At 43.3% G+C, this 17,215-nt stretch overlaps 1 protein-coding gene across 2 annotated transcripts; it reads left to right on the top strand.

Annotated features, from left to right (window-relative positions):
• The first annotated feature begins 16 nt into the window (after positions 1-16).
• On the top strand, positions 17-17,187 carry LOC119186120 (tyrosine-protein kinase HTK16). 2 transcript variants are annotated; one of them, XM_075892990.1, is made up of 17 exons: positions 150-287; positions 432-566; positions 1,474-1,626; positions 2,305-2,454; positions 3,365-3,380; positions 4,187-4,368; positions 5,236-5,479; positions 5,622-5,692; positions 7,392-7,517; positions 8,703-8,811; positions 9,015-9,116; positions 9,703-9,773; positions 10,427-10,564; positions 13,994-14,182; positions 14,987-15,078; positions 16,205-16,331; positions 16,970-17,187. In XM_075892990.1, the coding sequence occupies exons 3-17, from the start codon at positions 1,606-1,608 to the stop codon at positions 17,159-17,161; spliced, it is 1,830 nt and encodes a 609-aa protein (XP_075749105.1). In that variant the 5' UTR covers positions 150-287; positions 432-566; positions 1,474-1,605; the 3' UTR covers positions 17,162-17,187. The 2 variants fall into 2 exon arrangements, with proteins under 2 accessions (XP_037290778.1, XP_075749105.1); XM_037434881.2 differs by lacking the exon at positions 3,365-3,380 and having other exon boundaries at positions 17-287.
• The last annotated feature ends 28 nt before the right edge of the window (positions 17,188-17,215 follow it).

Consider the following 17,215-nt stretch of genomic DNA (forward strand, 5'->3'; position numbering starts at 1 on the left):
CGAGAAAATGATACCTAAACAATCAAACGTCCACTCCAGCTTGTAGCAACAGAACGGGTCGGTGTATGTATGTACCTGCACTTCGAGTGTGGTGTGTCATCTGCTTGCCGGACACGGGCCAGTCAAGCAGCACGTAACAAGTTGCATGACTCAAAAGGAACTGACTGCCGATTGTGCCCAGGACGAGCATGCTTTCTATTCGGACTATCCCACCAATGTCGTTTAGATGACTTGCCTTGCGATCGTCGGAATGGACATGCGCGAAAAGCAGCCGGAACCGCTGGCAAGTAAGTGTGGCAGGGCCTTGGATTTTGGGCTGGCTCGTAGTAAGCGCTCGTGCGTCTTTGTGACACGACGATCGTGGTCGAAAAGTTCTCGCATTCAGTTGTCACACGTTCTGCTTATAATGTCTGTGCTGTCGTTCGTTGCAGGAAGCATCTACTCGATGTCTGACCGTGACACAAGCTGTACTTCCGTGAGACTTGCTTCCCAGACTCCGGATGCCTGCGAATGGTTTCATGCTACTCTTGATCGCGCTGCTGCCGAAAGGCTGCTTCGACTTCAAGGCATGTTTCTACTATATCCTATTTCGCTGTGACTTCCACACCTGTCACAGCCACGACCTTTTGATCGAGAATATAAAATTCCATTAGCTTGTTTCGCCTTGATCGAGAATATAAAAGCTTGTTTCGCTTTGATCGAGAATATAACATTCCATTAGCTTGTTACAAGAATGGTTTCACAACCATACTCGACACTCCTTGTACGCAGTTTTTTTTTTTTTTTTTGCCGAGTGGAATAACTGCGCTAGTGGCAATGCTGTCAAACCTAGTCACCGTCTGATGGCACGTTGTTTTATGCGAGTTGGGCAGCTGATAAGAAAGCCATATTTAGCAAGCATTTTGAGTTGCTACATTGATCTACGATTTTTCACCATGCCTGTTATCTCAGAAACACCTTTCTCATCTCACTCCCATATCTCTCATTTTAATGACAGACGGGGAGGGGGTGGGTGGACTGTCATCTACCAGCACACTGTGAATGCTTGTTTGTAGTTGTTGTAAAATGAATGTTTAATCTCGTTCATGTAGTTGGGTGTCACGACAGCTCAGCCCGTTCTAACGTAGGCTCTTGGTACATGCTCATAAAGAATGCATTAAAATGTGACGTTACGAGGTACTAATACTACGTTCCTAAAATGTGTCATGTTGCCTTGCTCTTGAGTAGCTCTCCACTATGGCAAAGGTTGCTATGTATGAAAGAGAAAGGTAGAAGTGTGAGTTGGCTACTGATTATCTTTTGAAAATAATTAATTGGCAGGCAATGCACAAGAGAGAGAGAGAGAGAAAAAAGTCTCACAAGCTGTATTCATAACTGGCACATTGCTGGTGCGGGCATCATGGCTTTCGAAAAGCTAGCTTTCCACAAGCCTTGCTCGCCATGCTGCTTACACATGTATATTACCATATACAGGAGAGGATGGCATGTTTCTGGTACGACCAAGTGGGTCTTCACCGGGTGATTTTGCACTCAGTGTGGCGGAAGGTGGTCAGGTACTGCACCTTCAGGTGCACCGTCACCGGGAAGATGCTTTCTTCAGTGTAGATGGTGGCCCTGTGGTACATGGTAAGCTGCTCATCTCTTCTTACTATTGGTCAGTGTGTTTGACTATTGTAATCAGTGCGTTACGGAGCTGTTTGCATGAGCCAGCTGCTAAATTATCCAGGCATAAAACTTATTTAGTGACAATTAGTGACAGCTATGACCATAATTGAAGGAACAGTTTTGTTTTTCATTATTGCTGAAGACACAGGGATATGATACTGATGTTACTGGTTAAGAATGGTCATTAAAAATGTTTAAACAATAAAGCATTGGACGTGTTTAAGTTAATGAACATCTGAAGGCTGATTAAGAAATTTGGCTGCCAGCAAGTGCAGCTACCTCGCAAGTCACCCTAGGAAAAAAAGATTGCATCATACTACAGCATGGCACTTACAGTTGTGGACCTTTGTATTCACCGGCACAACATCCAGCATGTAAAGCATATTCATAGAGCAGTGAAAGGAAAACATGACCATTTTAGAAGGTCTCTCCACTTTAACTTGACTTGAGAAAGTTTGTGGCTGTGCCATTTTACAACAGAAGAGGTTACTGCTTATGAGCAGTTCTTGGTAGCATTTCCCAAGAAGCGCATTGTCATTTTCAGTCATGTGATGATGCTGGCTCGGCCGAGTGAAGGACGAACGTCGAGTTGTCGTCTGTTTAGGAATATGGGGTTGAGTGTCTGCGCTTTGATGGCAGGGCTGGAGGAGCTGGTGTACCAGAGTAGCCAAGAAGGTGGGGCACCCTGGGGCCAACCCCTGGGACGCCCATGCCCCGGGGGAGGGCCACCTCCAGCTGATACTCGACGCCATGGTCGCACCAATCTGCTGCACCGTGCAACCAGGCAGGGTAAGTCAGACTTCATCACCTGAAGATGCAGAGCTTTGGCTTTTTAGCGATTTTAGTTAATGAAGCACACCTTTACAGTCTCTGCTCTAGCCACACAAGTGCATTCCAGGGAGCTGAGGCTTCCTTGCGCAGAATTTTTAGGCAAGATTATTATACTTGGTTTTTCACCGGCTGCGCTCAGTGGTACATCATAGAAATGCAAGAAACCTTGTGTACTAGTCATTGCAGCGAGCCAAGTGGCATTAAATATGTCACTGTCTGTCTATACAACAGTATGGAAATTCTTTTTTCTGTGTGAGCAGAACTGCTTTAAGATGAGTAATTCACTAATTGTATTATACCACCTGGAGAGATAGATACCTTATGCCATCATCTATATACAAGTTTCCCAATATGCTTGGTAACTCGATGTTCCCCTTTATTGAATGTGGCCAAGTTTAAATATGGTTGTGCTTGCACATATAAGCTGTAAATGAAACCGAACATGTGAGATTGAAAGCAGCTCAGAATAGGTCAAGGACTTTCAATTGTTTCTTCAAGTTTAGCAACCTGAAAGCCGTGCTACAGCATTGGATGGCACTCTACATCCCATCATGTTCATGTATGTTTTAAGTGAGAATTTCTTAAGTACTATTTAGGCGCCCTCTTGGGAAGGTCAATTCTTGATATCTTTGACAGGAAATGACCTTCCCAGCCTCTGTAACTACTTCCTCTTCATTATGGTATTTGATTCATGTTCAATTAAATAGCTCAAATTATGAGCTCCTTAAAGGCTAGACCAACAATGGGCAAGCATATTGTTCCTTGTGTAACGTTTTCATTTTCTTGCTTTGAGACACACTGCATCTCTTGAACTCACCCTACTGCCCTCTCTTTCTCTCTCTTTTCCCCCTTTTTTTTCCATCTTAAGCCATCATTGGGCTATGGTAAGTAGCTTCGTTGCTGGCTGTTGAACACAGTGTAAGATGTACGTACTTCTTAGGCGAGGACACTGGCAAGGCACATTTGACCTGATAAAAATAGCAACGGCATGTGCCTGTCGGTATTTGAGGGCAGTGGATGTGTACTGGTGGGATGACACAACTTCAAGGCAGAAAAAAACGTTGCTATAGCAATCGGCACGCTAGCAAGTGCGAAGTTGTGGTGTATTCAGGCAACATCTGGAAACCTGAACCGACCTGCAGTAGTGCTTCCGAGGGCGTATTACGACGGACTATATCACGTTGGTGAAAACTATAGTGACCCCTCCTCCCCCCAACCTGAGGAGAAGATGTTATAAACTCTTTAGCTCCCTGGTGCCCCTCAGTCACTTTCAAAGAAGGGTCCAAGTTGGACTTGGACTCGAAACCTTAAAATTTTTCATTTCGAAGTAAAAAAAAATGTTATTTGCTTCCCAACTCTGGTTGGGAAGCAAATAACAAAAAGAAGCCTATCAAAAGTTCACTTTTGAAGCTGAAACTGCATGTGAGTGAAAAAGGCGTCATGAAGTTTCTGCTTCACTTCCTAGTGTGACGGTTGCTATAGTAAGGCCCTTTTCTGTCTTGAAGTTGTGTGGTTTCACTGACGCATATGCACCTCTATCACTGGACTGATGGGTGACAGCCGTTGCTACACCATCTGGTCGAATGCGCAAACAAACAATGCGAAAAATATCCCCGCCTAAGGAGTATATATCCTGCACTGTGTTGCTGAGGCAGCTGTTGTGTTGATTCCCCCAACTTGTGATTGCCAGGAGACCTGGTGGTGGTGAACGAGCTGTTGCGAGTTGGCTATGCTACCGAGGCCAAGGATGAGCAAGGTCACACAGCTGTGCATCTGGCATGCCTTGCTGGACACACTGAACTTCTGGCAGCCCTGCTGGCAGCCGGTGCTGCCCCATCTGGTCCCGACATCTGTGGCCGACATCCACTGCATGTGTGTGCCACATGAACATTCCTGTCAAGTGAACACAAGTGGCACAATACTGAGTTCAAGCCTCCGCTTTTATTAAGCATTTAGAGCTGCTGAAGGTGTTTAATTAGACCAACACTTCTTGAGCGTGAATGCATTATGCAATTTACAACACTCGTCAAGACTAGGCATGTGCAAATATTAAAATGCTTCGAATATTCAGATGAATAATGCAGTATTTGAATTTGCTTCAAATTGAATTTAAATGATTGAAAGTTTCAAATTATTCAATATGAACAAATAAATGCACATTAGTTCGCATGTAACATTCTCTAGAAGTGGTTTCACTGCAGTGTAAGAGTGCTGTGCCGTGAAAACACATCCAAGAAAGATCCTTAGTGGCGCAAAGGCCTACTTTAAGGTTAAATGAAGGTATTATCCTCACATTGATTCTTTGTCTAAGTTCAAAGTTGTGTTATGCCACATATGCTCTCATTACAGCAAATTTTAAACGTAATGTATTATACAGGCTATAACTTGCATTCTACGGAAAGTCAAACCCTGATACAATTCTAAGTTGATTCTACTTGCTACGGTGAAAAAAAGAAAAAAAAGGCATTTGCAACTAGCTTCAGCACCAACTCTTCAATTGGGCTGACAATCTTAGCAGCAGAAGGTTCAGTGTCATTATAAGAATTATCAGTGCAGCTGCCAGAAATAATTATGCCTCAGTGACATAAGCCACGTAAACTGAGCATTGTTTCTCACCATGTATTTCTGCAGACCACCAGTTGTAGGCCTGCAGACACTGTATGATCTTTTTTTTTCTTCTGTGTAGCCAAAATATTGTCTGTTCAGCTGCCCTACATGTTAACATCTTGTGTCCTGCAGTATGCATGCGAGTGGCCAGATGCCGAGATGGTCAAAGAGTTGCTGTCAGCAGGAGCCAGTGCACAGGCACGCGACGCCGACAATGGCTGGGTGCCATTGCATGTGGCTGCAGCACGAGGCCACCTGGATGTTGTGCGGGCTCTGCTGGATCATGGGGCGCCAGCACGTCCGCGCACGTTACGACATGAATTACCCGCTGATCTGGCAGCGCAGGGGAAACACACCGACTGTGTTCACTTGCTCGGTCAGTTAGTTGTCTGCCATATCTCCCATTGCTGTGGGCACTATCAGTGCAGATTGTCCCACTTTTCTGATGATTATCCATTTAGAGAGTCATTGAGGCTACACATATCTGACTGGTTTTGTTTCTTTTTTCTTTTTTTTAGAAACCTATGAGAGACCCGCACCAACCTACACACGAACTTCTTGGCTTCATCCTCCTCACGTGGACCGTGAGGTGCGTCTCCCGACAGTGTGACTCTTCAATGAGAGGGTTGTAAAAATGAATTGCCAGGGCTCGGGGGTCATAGCACGAATATTATCACATGAAAATGCCACATCATTGCACCAGTGGTAGGTGATATGAGGCTCTGATGTTTCTTCGAGCTGGTAGCAAGGCATCACGTAGCCTCGAGACTAACAGTTAAGCTTTTGTCGACTTTTAAATTACATAAAAAAAGGACTGTTTGGTGCGAATAGTTATTTGATATATTATATACTGTATTGCAAAGAGAAAACTATTTGTTTTCAAGCAGTAGAGACCGTAAGCGACTACACACAACACGTGATAGTCTGACTTCATGTGAATCGTATTTTTTCACTGAGACATAACTTTTTGAGAACTGTTTTATGCTCTTTTGTACTGCTAGGCGAGACTTTAAAATTTAACAGTAGGGGTGTGTGAATAATGAATTTTAAAACCAAATTGAATACGAATTGAATAGCAATCATGTCAAATCAAATATAGAATACTATTTGATAAGAAAGGCCTCTATTTTTAAGACAGATCTAAAATTAATTACACATTTTACTTGAAACAAATATTCACATACTTTAACATAACATTAGTGCTACTTTTAAGTGGTAAAAGATATCAAAATCATGTAAACTGATACATTACTGTTACTTTTAACTGACAAAAAGGTGCCACAGTCATGTAAACTGAGATGGGCTGATAAGTAGCAGCAACTAGACACTTTGAGATATTTTTTAATAGTCGGTTGAATGCAGCAGTTTAGTATTCAAGATGGTAATTCTTCCCCAGCTTTAATATAAAACTGAGACCTAAAGTTAAACTTTTTTTTTTTCACAAACCAACATCATCATGAATTACACGAAGATAATAGTGCACTCAGGATGGTCTCATTGACGAAACTCGGTATAAAGAGAAACACCTCAGAATAGCTTCGATAATCTTGTAAAAAGTGCGAACTTCATGCATGTCGGTATATTAGTGAGTAAAGCAAGAACAATTATTCATTGCAGTTTCAAAGTGTCGTTTTTTGGGGGTTTGCTCCCTGGTGCTGACTATTTGAAAAGGTACTAAAAAAAACTTCCTTATTTAAAATGTGCGCTGTTTAGAGTCAAGTACCAATAGAACGGTATTTGATTCATTATTACTGTAGGTTCGTGTGCTCAGATTTAGGTGCACATCAAGGAACCCGAGGTGGCCGAAATTTCCGAAGCCCTCCACTACGACGTTTCTCATAATCATATGGTGGTTTTAGGACGTTAAACCTGACATAGCAATCGATTCATTATTATAAACTATAAAATATTTGTGCACCTCTGTTTAACAGTGAGATGTAAGGCATTTGAAGTTCAAATATCCATATGACTCGACTAAAGTAGAAGGAAACTAGCGTACCACGTATAAATGGTGATCATACGATCTCCAGTTGCAGAAATAAAATGCTTGGAAAAAGTCATCAGAGTTATACATCAGATATTTCACTCTCTAACCGATGAATTCCGTGCTATATTTTGTGTTACAATATATTGCTTCCAATGTAGTACGGTCATGATGTTAGACTTCACATGTCGTTGCATTCTATAGACAGTTACAGTGATCACAGATTGCATTGTGAATGAGAAATGAGCGCAGCTTCATAAATGCAAGTTGATGTGTTGACTTATTCGAGGCAATCTCATTGCAGTGCGCTACGCGGCTTCTCTCCACGGCTGAGGAAGGCACATTTTTGTTACGACGCGGTCGGCGAAGCTCATACGTGTTGTCACTGGCTGGGCCTACATCAATTTACCACTTTGAGATACATTCCCAGGTATGGTGCATTGTTTTAAGCAAATTAATATAGTTGTCGTGTAAACGCTTCATTTGAACCTCCCAAATGAAGCTGAAACAGCATTGTCGTGAAGTAAAAAATTTTTTTAGCACTGTGGTGTGGCAGTAATAGTAGGATGCTACAGAACAAGCATCGAGAATAACAATGTGTAGTGTACACGTATCTCGCAGGAGTATGGCCACCAACGTGCAACAGGGTCGAGTTCAACGTCGCCTCGTGTGACTAATGCCGCTGCACACGCGCGTTCGGACAGCCAAGGCGCTGAGCGCAACGCAAAAAGTACACAGTATTGCTCTCAAACAAGTTGCAACACTTTGCTGCCTGCAGCAACACCAAAATCGCAGTACAGCGCCCTTTGCAAAAGGCGGTGAGAAAGCAAAAAAGGCTTATCCATGCGACGGGCGAAAGTACAACACGAAGGGTTCTGCGAGCATGTCTCCGTAGGCTAAAGGGTTCACGGTGATACACCGCTAAGGGAAACGGGCCCTCGCGACCATGCTGCGCGCTCTCACGATCAGTGTCAACAGGGCCCAAACGCTCGAGCGGGGGCAAAGTCTGCTTGCGTAGGCTACGAGAGGTACGGCTCGGTCTAGTAGGACCATGCGCGAACACACTGCGCTGCTCATAGGCCTGACGTTCGGAAGGGGCAACGAAAGGTAAGCATTTGCAAAGAGCGCTAAACACCGTTGGTGAGTCCGAGTGAGCTCCAAGAACAAAGAGAGTGCACGGACAGAAAGAAAAGGCGTGCTCACCCTTCGATATCCTAAGAGGATCTCTCACTCCCACATGGCACACGCGTGAAACATCTCGGGAGATTCGAGCACAGCACCACAGTCGACATCCGGTACGATCCAGTGCCGGGCCAGAGGAGTCAATGTTGTTTCCGCTCTCCCAGTGCGGACAGACGTATAGAAGGGGAGAGTCATGTTAGGACATGAGAATGGCTGAAATGGGCACCAAAGTCCACACAATGGCGACGGGCTAGCCTCTATTCCCACAAATGTGACCTGGTTTGTTGAAAAAAACGTATGCACTGGGCCGATACACTGTTCTATGTTGGGAAGGGTTGGTTAGATGCTTGCATATTGAATGTGCGTTGGTGTTAGTGCCCACATATTATTAATGTTATGCTGTGTCAAGGGAAATGCTGCATGCACTGTGCAGGGCCCATATGTGCACATAGATGATGGCCCACTTCTTTCATCCCTGGAGCACTTGGTGGCCCACTACAGCAATTTTGAGGATGGCCTGCCTGTGCGCCTTGCTCAGCCTCGTAAGTGAAGCAACCACAGCTGTACTTATTGTACAAGGTTTGCAGCATATTTGGGACTATGGCTGGATGGAGGGAGGCTGGCCTAATCTTACCTGTGCTTATGTGCCGAGTTGAAGCAAAAAGTGTTGCCCATAGCTGTTCACAGGCAGCATGCCCTGTCTCACAAAATGGTTGAGCTGACACTTGCACTTTGTTTTTCGCAGTTGCACCAGATGAGCCACCACCTGTGGCACCCCGATCCCTCACGTCGCAGCGACAGACGCCCACAATGACGGCTGTGATTAGCAGAGATTCCCTCAGTTTAGGTAACTGCAGTGGTTTCAGCTGTGACAACTCATGTGATTGCTTTGCAGAAAACAGTTATTGTGCTTTATTTTTTAATATTTCTCTTGAACTTAATCTTGGGCTGCGCGATTTGGCAGTAGCACATGTATTAAAGGGTTGTGGTCGGGAGCAACAAAATGATTATAATAGTATATTGACTTTTCTTTGGTTTTACAGTGTCGTGTTACAGTCGGTGTTGTGACATTTAGATGACAGTGTTTGCTGTGTTTTGCTATGACCACTTCATGACAACTTACTCCATATAATCTCACAACAAAAATCAAAGTGTTTCCTTTGCTACACCTGAAATTTCGTATTTTTTTAAACATCAAATGTATAACAAGTAGGCTGTAAGGCTTCATTTGTAGGAAGTAGTAGTTTTTTTTACATATTTGTTCACGGTGTTTCAGGTTACTCACTGTTGTTAATTTGCCTCAATTTGATTTGTTTGGGCGGCTTTGCTACAGTTTCAAGCTTCTTTTTAAAGGCAACGCTAAATAAGTGAAAGAACAAAGCAACCTGCAGCAGAAGTGCTGTCGACTTAGTCAATTATTTTTTTTTATGCAGGTCAGACTCTGGGGGAAGGAGAATATGGCTCTGTTCTACAAGGTGTATGGCTGACATCTGAAGGCACAGAGGTAATTAAGCTTGCTTCCATATTGCATTCGCATTTTTGTCATGGGTGTTTAGGTAGAAAAGAACACCTCCTTTCTGGTCTGTGGCTCTCTAGGCTTATGTCTGGTTATTGGCCTGTGCGGTAGAGAATGAAGAGATCGCTCTAGTCAATGAAAGTATAAAAAGAGGGGAAGGGTAAAAATTAAAAGATTTTTTTTTACTCTTATGTCTGGCATTCGCACAAGAACTGGGCACGATCAACAACCCGAGCTAAAGATTCGTGTGCCATTAAACAAAAGAAAATATCATAATATGGTTTCTCTTTAAGTTTTTTATGTGGGAGAAGCACCATCACTTCTACACCTTTATTTCTTCCATGCTAATTATTTTTGAGTGTACTGAATAGGGCCTAAAACATTGAAAAAAAAAGAAAGAAATCCTTCAGGTGTATAGAAATTAGTTGCACAGAACCAGATTCTGTGCAAGTCTACACAGAAGCTGCTCTTTTACTTTTCCAGAAACTTAAGGTTTAACAGCCCGAAAAAAATACACGGTGGACAGGAAAAGGACCTTAAGTATGCTAAACGAACTAGCCTAATTAGCCACTTTGTTTTCCAGAAAGCTGACTTTTTATGTTGAGGGCTTAAAATATAATACCAAAGGCCGGTCCATGCAGGTGTCTGTGGCAGTTAAGAAACTACGGGAGGTGTCGGCCAGCGAAGGCTTTGCTCGTGAGGCTGAGCTCATGGTGGACTTGCGGCACCCATGCATCGTGCGGCTCCTAGCCATCTGCCTGGGACCACCACTTATGATGGTACTTTGACAGTCACATGTTGCTTTTTTATAACTCATAATGTTTTAAAGAAAGCGCAGTCAAGAAATATGACCCTGCATATTTGAGCAGGGTCTCTAGAAGGTAAACACAAGGAATCATGAAATGCCACCAATTCCTCATCCTTAGAACGGATCAGGGAAACAAAAGGATATTTTCACATTTTTGGCACAAACATATTGATTGTTGGCATTTGTGGTGTAATTGGAGCCCCGCCAGTACAGTTAAGTCTAAATAAAGTGAAATTATCAATATAGTGAAATTCTTATTTGCTTTTTATATGACTGCATGTGCATAAAACATAATGCATTTTTCTGCTAAGAATAGAAAAATGTGTTTTATCTGCGGTTTTAGTATAATGAAGTTTCACTGCTAGGAAAAACCGAGGCAATAAACTTGACGTAGTCCTAGTGATAGTGAACAAATGTTGAATGGAGCTTTTGCAAATGAAATTTTCAAATCATATGCCATGCAATTTAGAGCAGCTGCCAAAGCCAAGCAGCATTTTTTCTGATAGAGGCTGGGGGAGCGAGGGTGCACTGGAATGCTACTGGAGCAAGTAAGATAACGTGGACGCACTAACACATTGGGTGACCAACTCTACATATCAAGTACGGTCTTGCATATCAGCATTGTGATGCACCGCACGTATCTGATGTCTGCCTCTGAAATGGAGTGCTTATTCTCTCTGTGTGGCAAGTGATGAGCTTGAGTAACGGCATAAATGGTACTAGATGCAATGACATCTCCCTTATGGTGCAATGGTTATGGTGCCCGGCTGGTGACAAAACATGTGTACTTAAACCCGTCCACCGTGGCTGCATTTCAATGGAGGCAAAGTATCCAAGTGGTTGAAACACTTTCAGAGCCATTCCCTATAATGTGCCTCATTATTAAATTGTGGTTTTGGCATTGCATCCCTAATATATTGCAAATGATCTCAGTCACTGAGGAAAAGGTCTCGCCACTTGCTTAAGGTCGTGGTTAGGCTCACTCTGCATTATCCTTACGTTGAAAAAAGCTATTCTTTAATTGCTTAAAAAAAGAGGATATCATCTCAGTGATAGTACAAAAACCTCGCCAAGCTTTGGCTCCCCTCCCTTATAGGAGCACCGAGAGCTAACGGTCGTGGCCTTGAAACGGCCAGCCCCACGAACAGACCAGCATGACAAAACAGATAGAAAGGAAATAGATGCAGCAAGCACGAACATTTGGAAGAGTGCATTTAGACTGGGAGTGTCATGCACAAAAAAAAAAAAGACATGACAAAAGTCAGTCGAATGGCCACAAGCTTTCGACTAACTCACTTTTGTATTTATAAAGTTTCCTTCAACATTTTGTGGTTACAGCTCTCCTATACATCAGACATTTTTTTGTGTTGCTGGAATTACTTTTTTTTTGTACTGCCCTAACATTGAGGCATGGCTTGTGGCGCCTTCCATGTTAAAAAAAAAAAAAGTTCTGTTGAAGACTACACTACACTTTCCATGAAAGGCTGAATCTTAGCATACGAATGTCTTTACATAAAGTAAAGACTACACTACACTTTCCATGAAAGGCTGAATCTTAGCATACGAATGTTTTTACATAAAGTAAATTGTCAATTTTTCTGACTTTTAGATGCGGAGCGGCTCTTTGACTAGCCTGTGTAACGCTGTCCCTCCGTCTGCACCGCTCCCCTCGCCATAGGTGTTGGAGCGGTGACGCTCCAACACCTGTGGTGCGCGGTGACGTCTCTCTCCCTTGCCTGCTGCACTCTTGTCAAGTGTCAGCTCTCTCCCATTTCACCCTCTCCCCCCCTCGCAACGCTGGAGCCGCTTCTCACCTGTGCCACCTCTCTCCATTTGTCCACGAGAAGAAGTCGCGAGCCGGCGGGCTAACAATGTGGACAGCACGCCGTCGCGGCAGGCTTCCCGCTAGTGTGCGTGCACATTTCCCGGCTGTTGCCGGCGTTGCGAGGGTTAGCGACGCTGATCGCAATCGCGAATGGCGACATCAATGCCAATAAGGCACGAGCCAGCGAAGCCGAATGCAAGCGTCGGCAGCGGAAGGCCAGAAACGATGAGGTGCAAGTCAAGAACACTGATCGCGTTCAAGAATACACTCGGCGTGCGGGTAACACGTATGAGATGCAAGCCAAGGAAGCCAAGCGCAAGAGTCTTCAACGCGTCCCGCTTTCTGTGTCTTTGTATTTTGAACAAACGTTTCCTCGAGTAAACGCTACACCAAGTTTCGCTTCAAACCATTCTTCCAACACCCCCGTCGATGCCCGTTTTAACCAAGTAAAAGCCGCGCGCACAGCTGCTGCTTCGCACCTCATCAGGGTTCCCTTCGGGGAGATGGTCGGGGAGATGGTCAATAGTTTTTTTTTATATATTTAGGTTTAACTGCTGTATCTTACTGAAATTTGCAGAACCAGGGATAGGTGAAATATGCTAAAGGCATTAGACCTATGAAGTGCAGGGCAATTCACAATACCATCAATGCAACATCATCATATTGCAATGATGGCAAGTTCAGTGGCCGGGATGTTTGCTGTGTTTATTCATCCTTGAGTCTTTGTTTTACCACTTTACAACAATTCTCAATAAATAGTCTTCATTAAAAGCTTTAAATGTTCATAAAAAAAGGTAAAGCATGAATGAAAAGAGCAGTGCAACACAAGCACAGATATATAATTGAAAGGGCACACTGCCCTTTCAACATTAAAACGATCCCTGTGGCAAGCTTTCAATTAACTTATATAAATGAGAAAAACTAGAAATAATAAAATACTACCTGAAAAGCTACCTGTCGTGCAGACTTCATGGTGTTGCAATACCTGCACATTTGTCTTTCTTTTCTGCCACAGTGCGCTTTTTCAGGCGATAGCATTTCCGTTGTCTTGCTTTTTGCATTCATGTATGAACGCCCTGCCTTTTTTTATGGCGAATCATGTAGCCAAACTTTTTATAGTTCAAACTAAATATCACATTTCTGCCTTAGTCTCCTGGTCTTCCAACCACAAAATGCCTGCAAGCTTTCCGAGAAGCTTACTAATATCGTAATTCCAACTTTCAGACATTTTACTGCTAGGCTCATAACTTGACCAACTACATAAACATTCTAGGAGCTTCAGAAATTGCCAAAATTTGTTAATGTTCTGCATGCTTTATTGCCGTACACGTCCCCACTGCCACCTCAGCCTAGCGGCCCAATGTTGCTGCCGAGTATGATTTCTCTTTTTCTGCACTGAAGTCAACATTTGCACTTGCTCATTGTGATTTGAAACTAACTGCCCTGTGATCTGTAGGAGTGGCGGGAGGCACATAGCAAGGGATCCATTTTCACTTCTACCACGCAACATTTTCACGAATAAATTAATTTCAGTGCGCAGAATTCTTTTTTTTCTGAAGTTGGGCGCATGTGCAGGTGCAAGAGCTCCTGCCATTAGGCTCCCTGTTAGGCTACCTGCAGCAAGGCTGTGGGCCTGTGTCCTTAGAAGAGGATGTGCCAAGATGGGCACATCAGGTTGCATGCGGCATGGCCTACCTGCAGGCTCGCCGCTTTGTACATCGAGACCTGGCTGCCCGCAACCTCTTGCTTGCCTCCCGCATGCAGGTGAGTCCTGGTTGCAATTTTTTACAGGTAAATAACAGTGCCTTTCGCTTATTCATTGCATTGTTGATTTGCAAGGTTACGGTCACGTTTAGTGCTGTTATAAGTGCCACACTAATTGCATCATGTTGGTCATGAAGAATGACCAGATCATAGCTTCTAAATAGTTACCCTGCTGACCAACTGACTAGCCCAGATAGTGTCCCTTCATTGGCTTAGTTTCTTTTGCCCTGTAAGCTGTGCTCTTTCCAATAAGACTTAGCTTGTAAGCAGTGCAGACGATGACTTAGCTTGTAAGCAGTACATTGTCCTGTTCCATCGTCTGCACTGCTTTGGCACAGTACTCAAGGATTTAAACATGACATCATTTTATTTTTTTAATATAACTGTTGTGAATAATAATTGCTTGTGATAACTACGTCGTATCCTTACAAGCCTGGCTGTTAAAGGTAATGTTGACTCTGATGCAAGTTAGAGTCAAAATTACTGTAATGTGACATGAATCGTAGATGCTGGAAACAGAAGTGGCACAGCCTCAATTTTTTAGTTTCATTCTGCGAGTACAACATGTAAACCAATTTATTCTGCAGTTTAAAAACTTATGACTATGCAAAAACTTTCAACTAATATTACTTGGAGCACTTGTTAGCTTTGTATTCAGTCACTGTTTATGTTTTAGGCGGCTCTTCCCTACAATAAACTCTCCACCAACTAGCCTAACACAAAAGTACTTCCCATCTGAAGTGACCAGTTTCTTGTTTGTTGAACTACTGTGCACAACTCTTGTGGATTCACATTCATTTCCAGGTCAAGATCAGTGACTTTGGGTTGTCCCGAGCTCTGACCTTGGGAAGCGACTACTATCGTGCAACCACAGGTGGAAGATGGCCTCTGAAGTGGTGAGCGGTCCCCACAATTGCTTGCACTTCGCTTGCACCGTGTACGTGTCATTGCTACAACCCTTAACTATATTGAACAGCACAAAGCACATATGAAACTTCCTTTTATATGTATATTTTTCTCTTCTTTGCGTCAGGGTACAAAGCACATATGAAACTTCCTTTTATATGTATATTTTTCTCTTCTTTGCGTAGGAGGGAAAACCACTTGTGAGGTGGGGGAAGAGTGAGCAAGGTGTACATAAAAATACTGCTGCTCTCACAATTATGAATCTTCTTGTCAAGCACTGGATTCACCGTCATTCCTTTTTCAACAATTTCTGATTGGTTAAGGCTTCATTCTCCTAAACTACTGTCTTCTTTGGACACCAACTTTGGCTAAAAAACAACTTTCGCATGGCATCTCAACAATAATGAACCTTTAGTTTGATTACCTCTACATTTGGTATTTTACAGTTCATGGCTCTCTGAACTCTGCACCAGCACCACAGCCCAAAAGAATCTAGCTCTCACTAGAGTGTGAACCTTAAGTGCTCATTTCTGTGATTATCGTCTACCCTTGTCGTAATAGGAATAAAAAAAAGTAGCAAGTATGGCAAAAGAGTGCTGCACACAACTACGAGATGGTGCCATAGCATATCGGGTACTACGTGCCTCCAAAGCATAAGCTTGGCTGGCACCACTTTCAGGAAGGCCACACTGTTTGCCCACCAAAAAAAAGCTCATGAACATCAAAGCAGTGCCAAAGTATTTGTAATTGAATTAGATGCACAACTTTAATTGTGCAGTATTTTTTGGAGGCCAAGCGATTGCTCTGAAACTTTTGGAAAGTCATGGGAACGTGTGTACATTTGGGCAAACATGGTATTCGTCTTCCACAGTACTATTTCTTGGCTGTATTTACTGCCGTAACGGTGCTTTCATTTGCAAGATAATCATGTGCTTGCTAAAGAGGTAGCTTGAATGAAAAACTCCAGAACAAGCAGCCAAGGGGAACTGATAACTTTCGTTTTTGCTACATTTAGAAGTTATAATTTCTAGCTAGTTCTATTTAGATACACCTATGAACATGCCTTCTATTAGCATGCTGCATTAAGCAACTTCTGAATTGCTCGTTTTTTTACAGGTATGCCCCCGAGTCTGTCAACTTTGGTACGTTTTCACATGCCAGCGATGCCTGGAGCTTCGGTATCACCCTCTGGGAAATGTATACTCTTGGGGAGCTCCCATATGGATCACTTACTGGTGTTCAGGTAATGGCAGCGAACATCGTACATATTTTCTTCAAAAGCATAAAACTAAGCGTGTAGTTCAGTGTACTCATATTGCATCAATTATGAACACACCTTTTCTCATAGTGTTTGACCAAAAGACGCAATGTGGGACCACCTAATGAAAATACATTGCTTTGTTCTCATTGCATCAGTGTTGCATAAAATGCCTTCATTACTACACCGCATGCTCTTTCATGTCACAATGTGCTATACTGACATTTATGGAAAGGATGTGCTGCCTCGTGCATGATTTCACCTATTGATTTACAGCCAGTGCACAAGCATGGACACTTAGAAGTAAATACTATGCGCTTTCGACTTGTTGGACAGTATGAATGCATGCATAATAGGCAATAAGCACAATGTTTAGCACATTTGAATTTACTATATTTACTCGAATGTAACGAGAGCTTTTTCACCCCCAAAATTTTGCTACGTGAAATTGACCCTTGTGCTACAGTCGAATTGCATAATGATGCACCCAATCAAGTCACTCCTCAAATTACTATCGAGTAAATACAATAAGGGTCATACGTTAATGAAAAAATTGGGTGGCTCTTTACCGCAGAAGGCAAAATGTTCGGCTGATGAGCACAACATGCAACTCTCTTGGGCAGGTACTGGCGCTGGTCGAGAGGGGAGAGCGACTGGCACAGCCCGATGACTGCCCCGACTGGGCGTACACAGCAATGAAGCACTGCTGGCGATTCTGCCCCGATGAAAGGCCACCTTTTTCTGACCTGGCTGTGCTGTTCGCTGCTCACAGCAGTAGACACCTCTGTGCTGGATGTGATGACAATGCCCATTAAAGCCCTCAGTGGAAGAATGCTTTCTATCCTATTGCATCTGTTATGCAACCAAGT

The sequence above is a fragment of the Rhipicephalus microplus genome, chromosome 1, assembly GCF_043290135.1.
Source record: "Rhipicephalus microplus isolate Deutch F79 chromosome 1, USDA_Rmic, whole genome shotgun sequence".
Classification (NCBI taxonomy): domain Eukaryota; kingdom Metazoa; phylum Arthropoda; class Arachnida; order Ixodida; family Ixodidae; genus Rhipicephalus; species Rhipicephalus microplus.

Coding starts and splice junctions, on each gene's coding strand:
- LOC119186120 (XM_037434881.2), top strand. CDS start 227: ATGACTTGCCTTGCGATCGTCGGAATGGACATGCGCGAAAAGCAGCCG. Junction 9,774..10,426: donor TGACATCTGAAGGCACAGAG/GTAATTAAGCTT, acceptor CGGTCCATGCAG/GTGTCTGTGGCAGTTAAGAA. Junction 10,565..13,993: donor TGGGACCACCACTTATGATG/GTACTTTGACAG, acceptor GCGCATGTGCAG/GTGCAAGAGCTCCTGCCATT.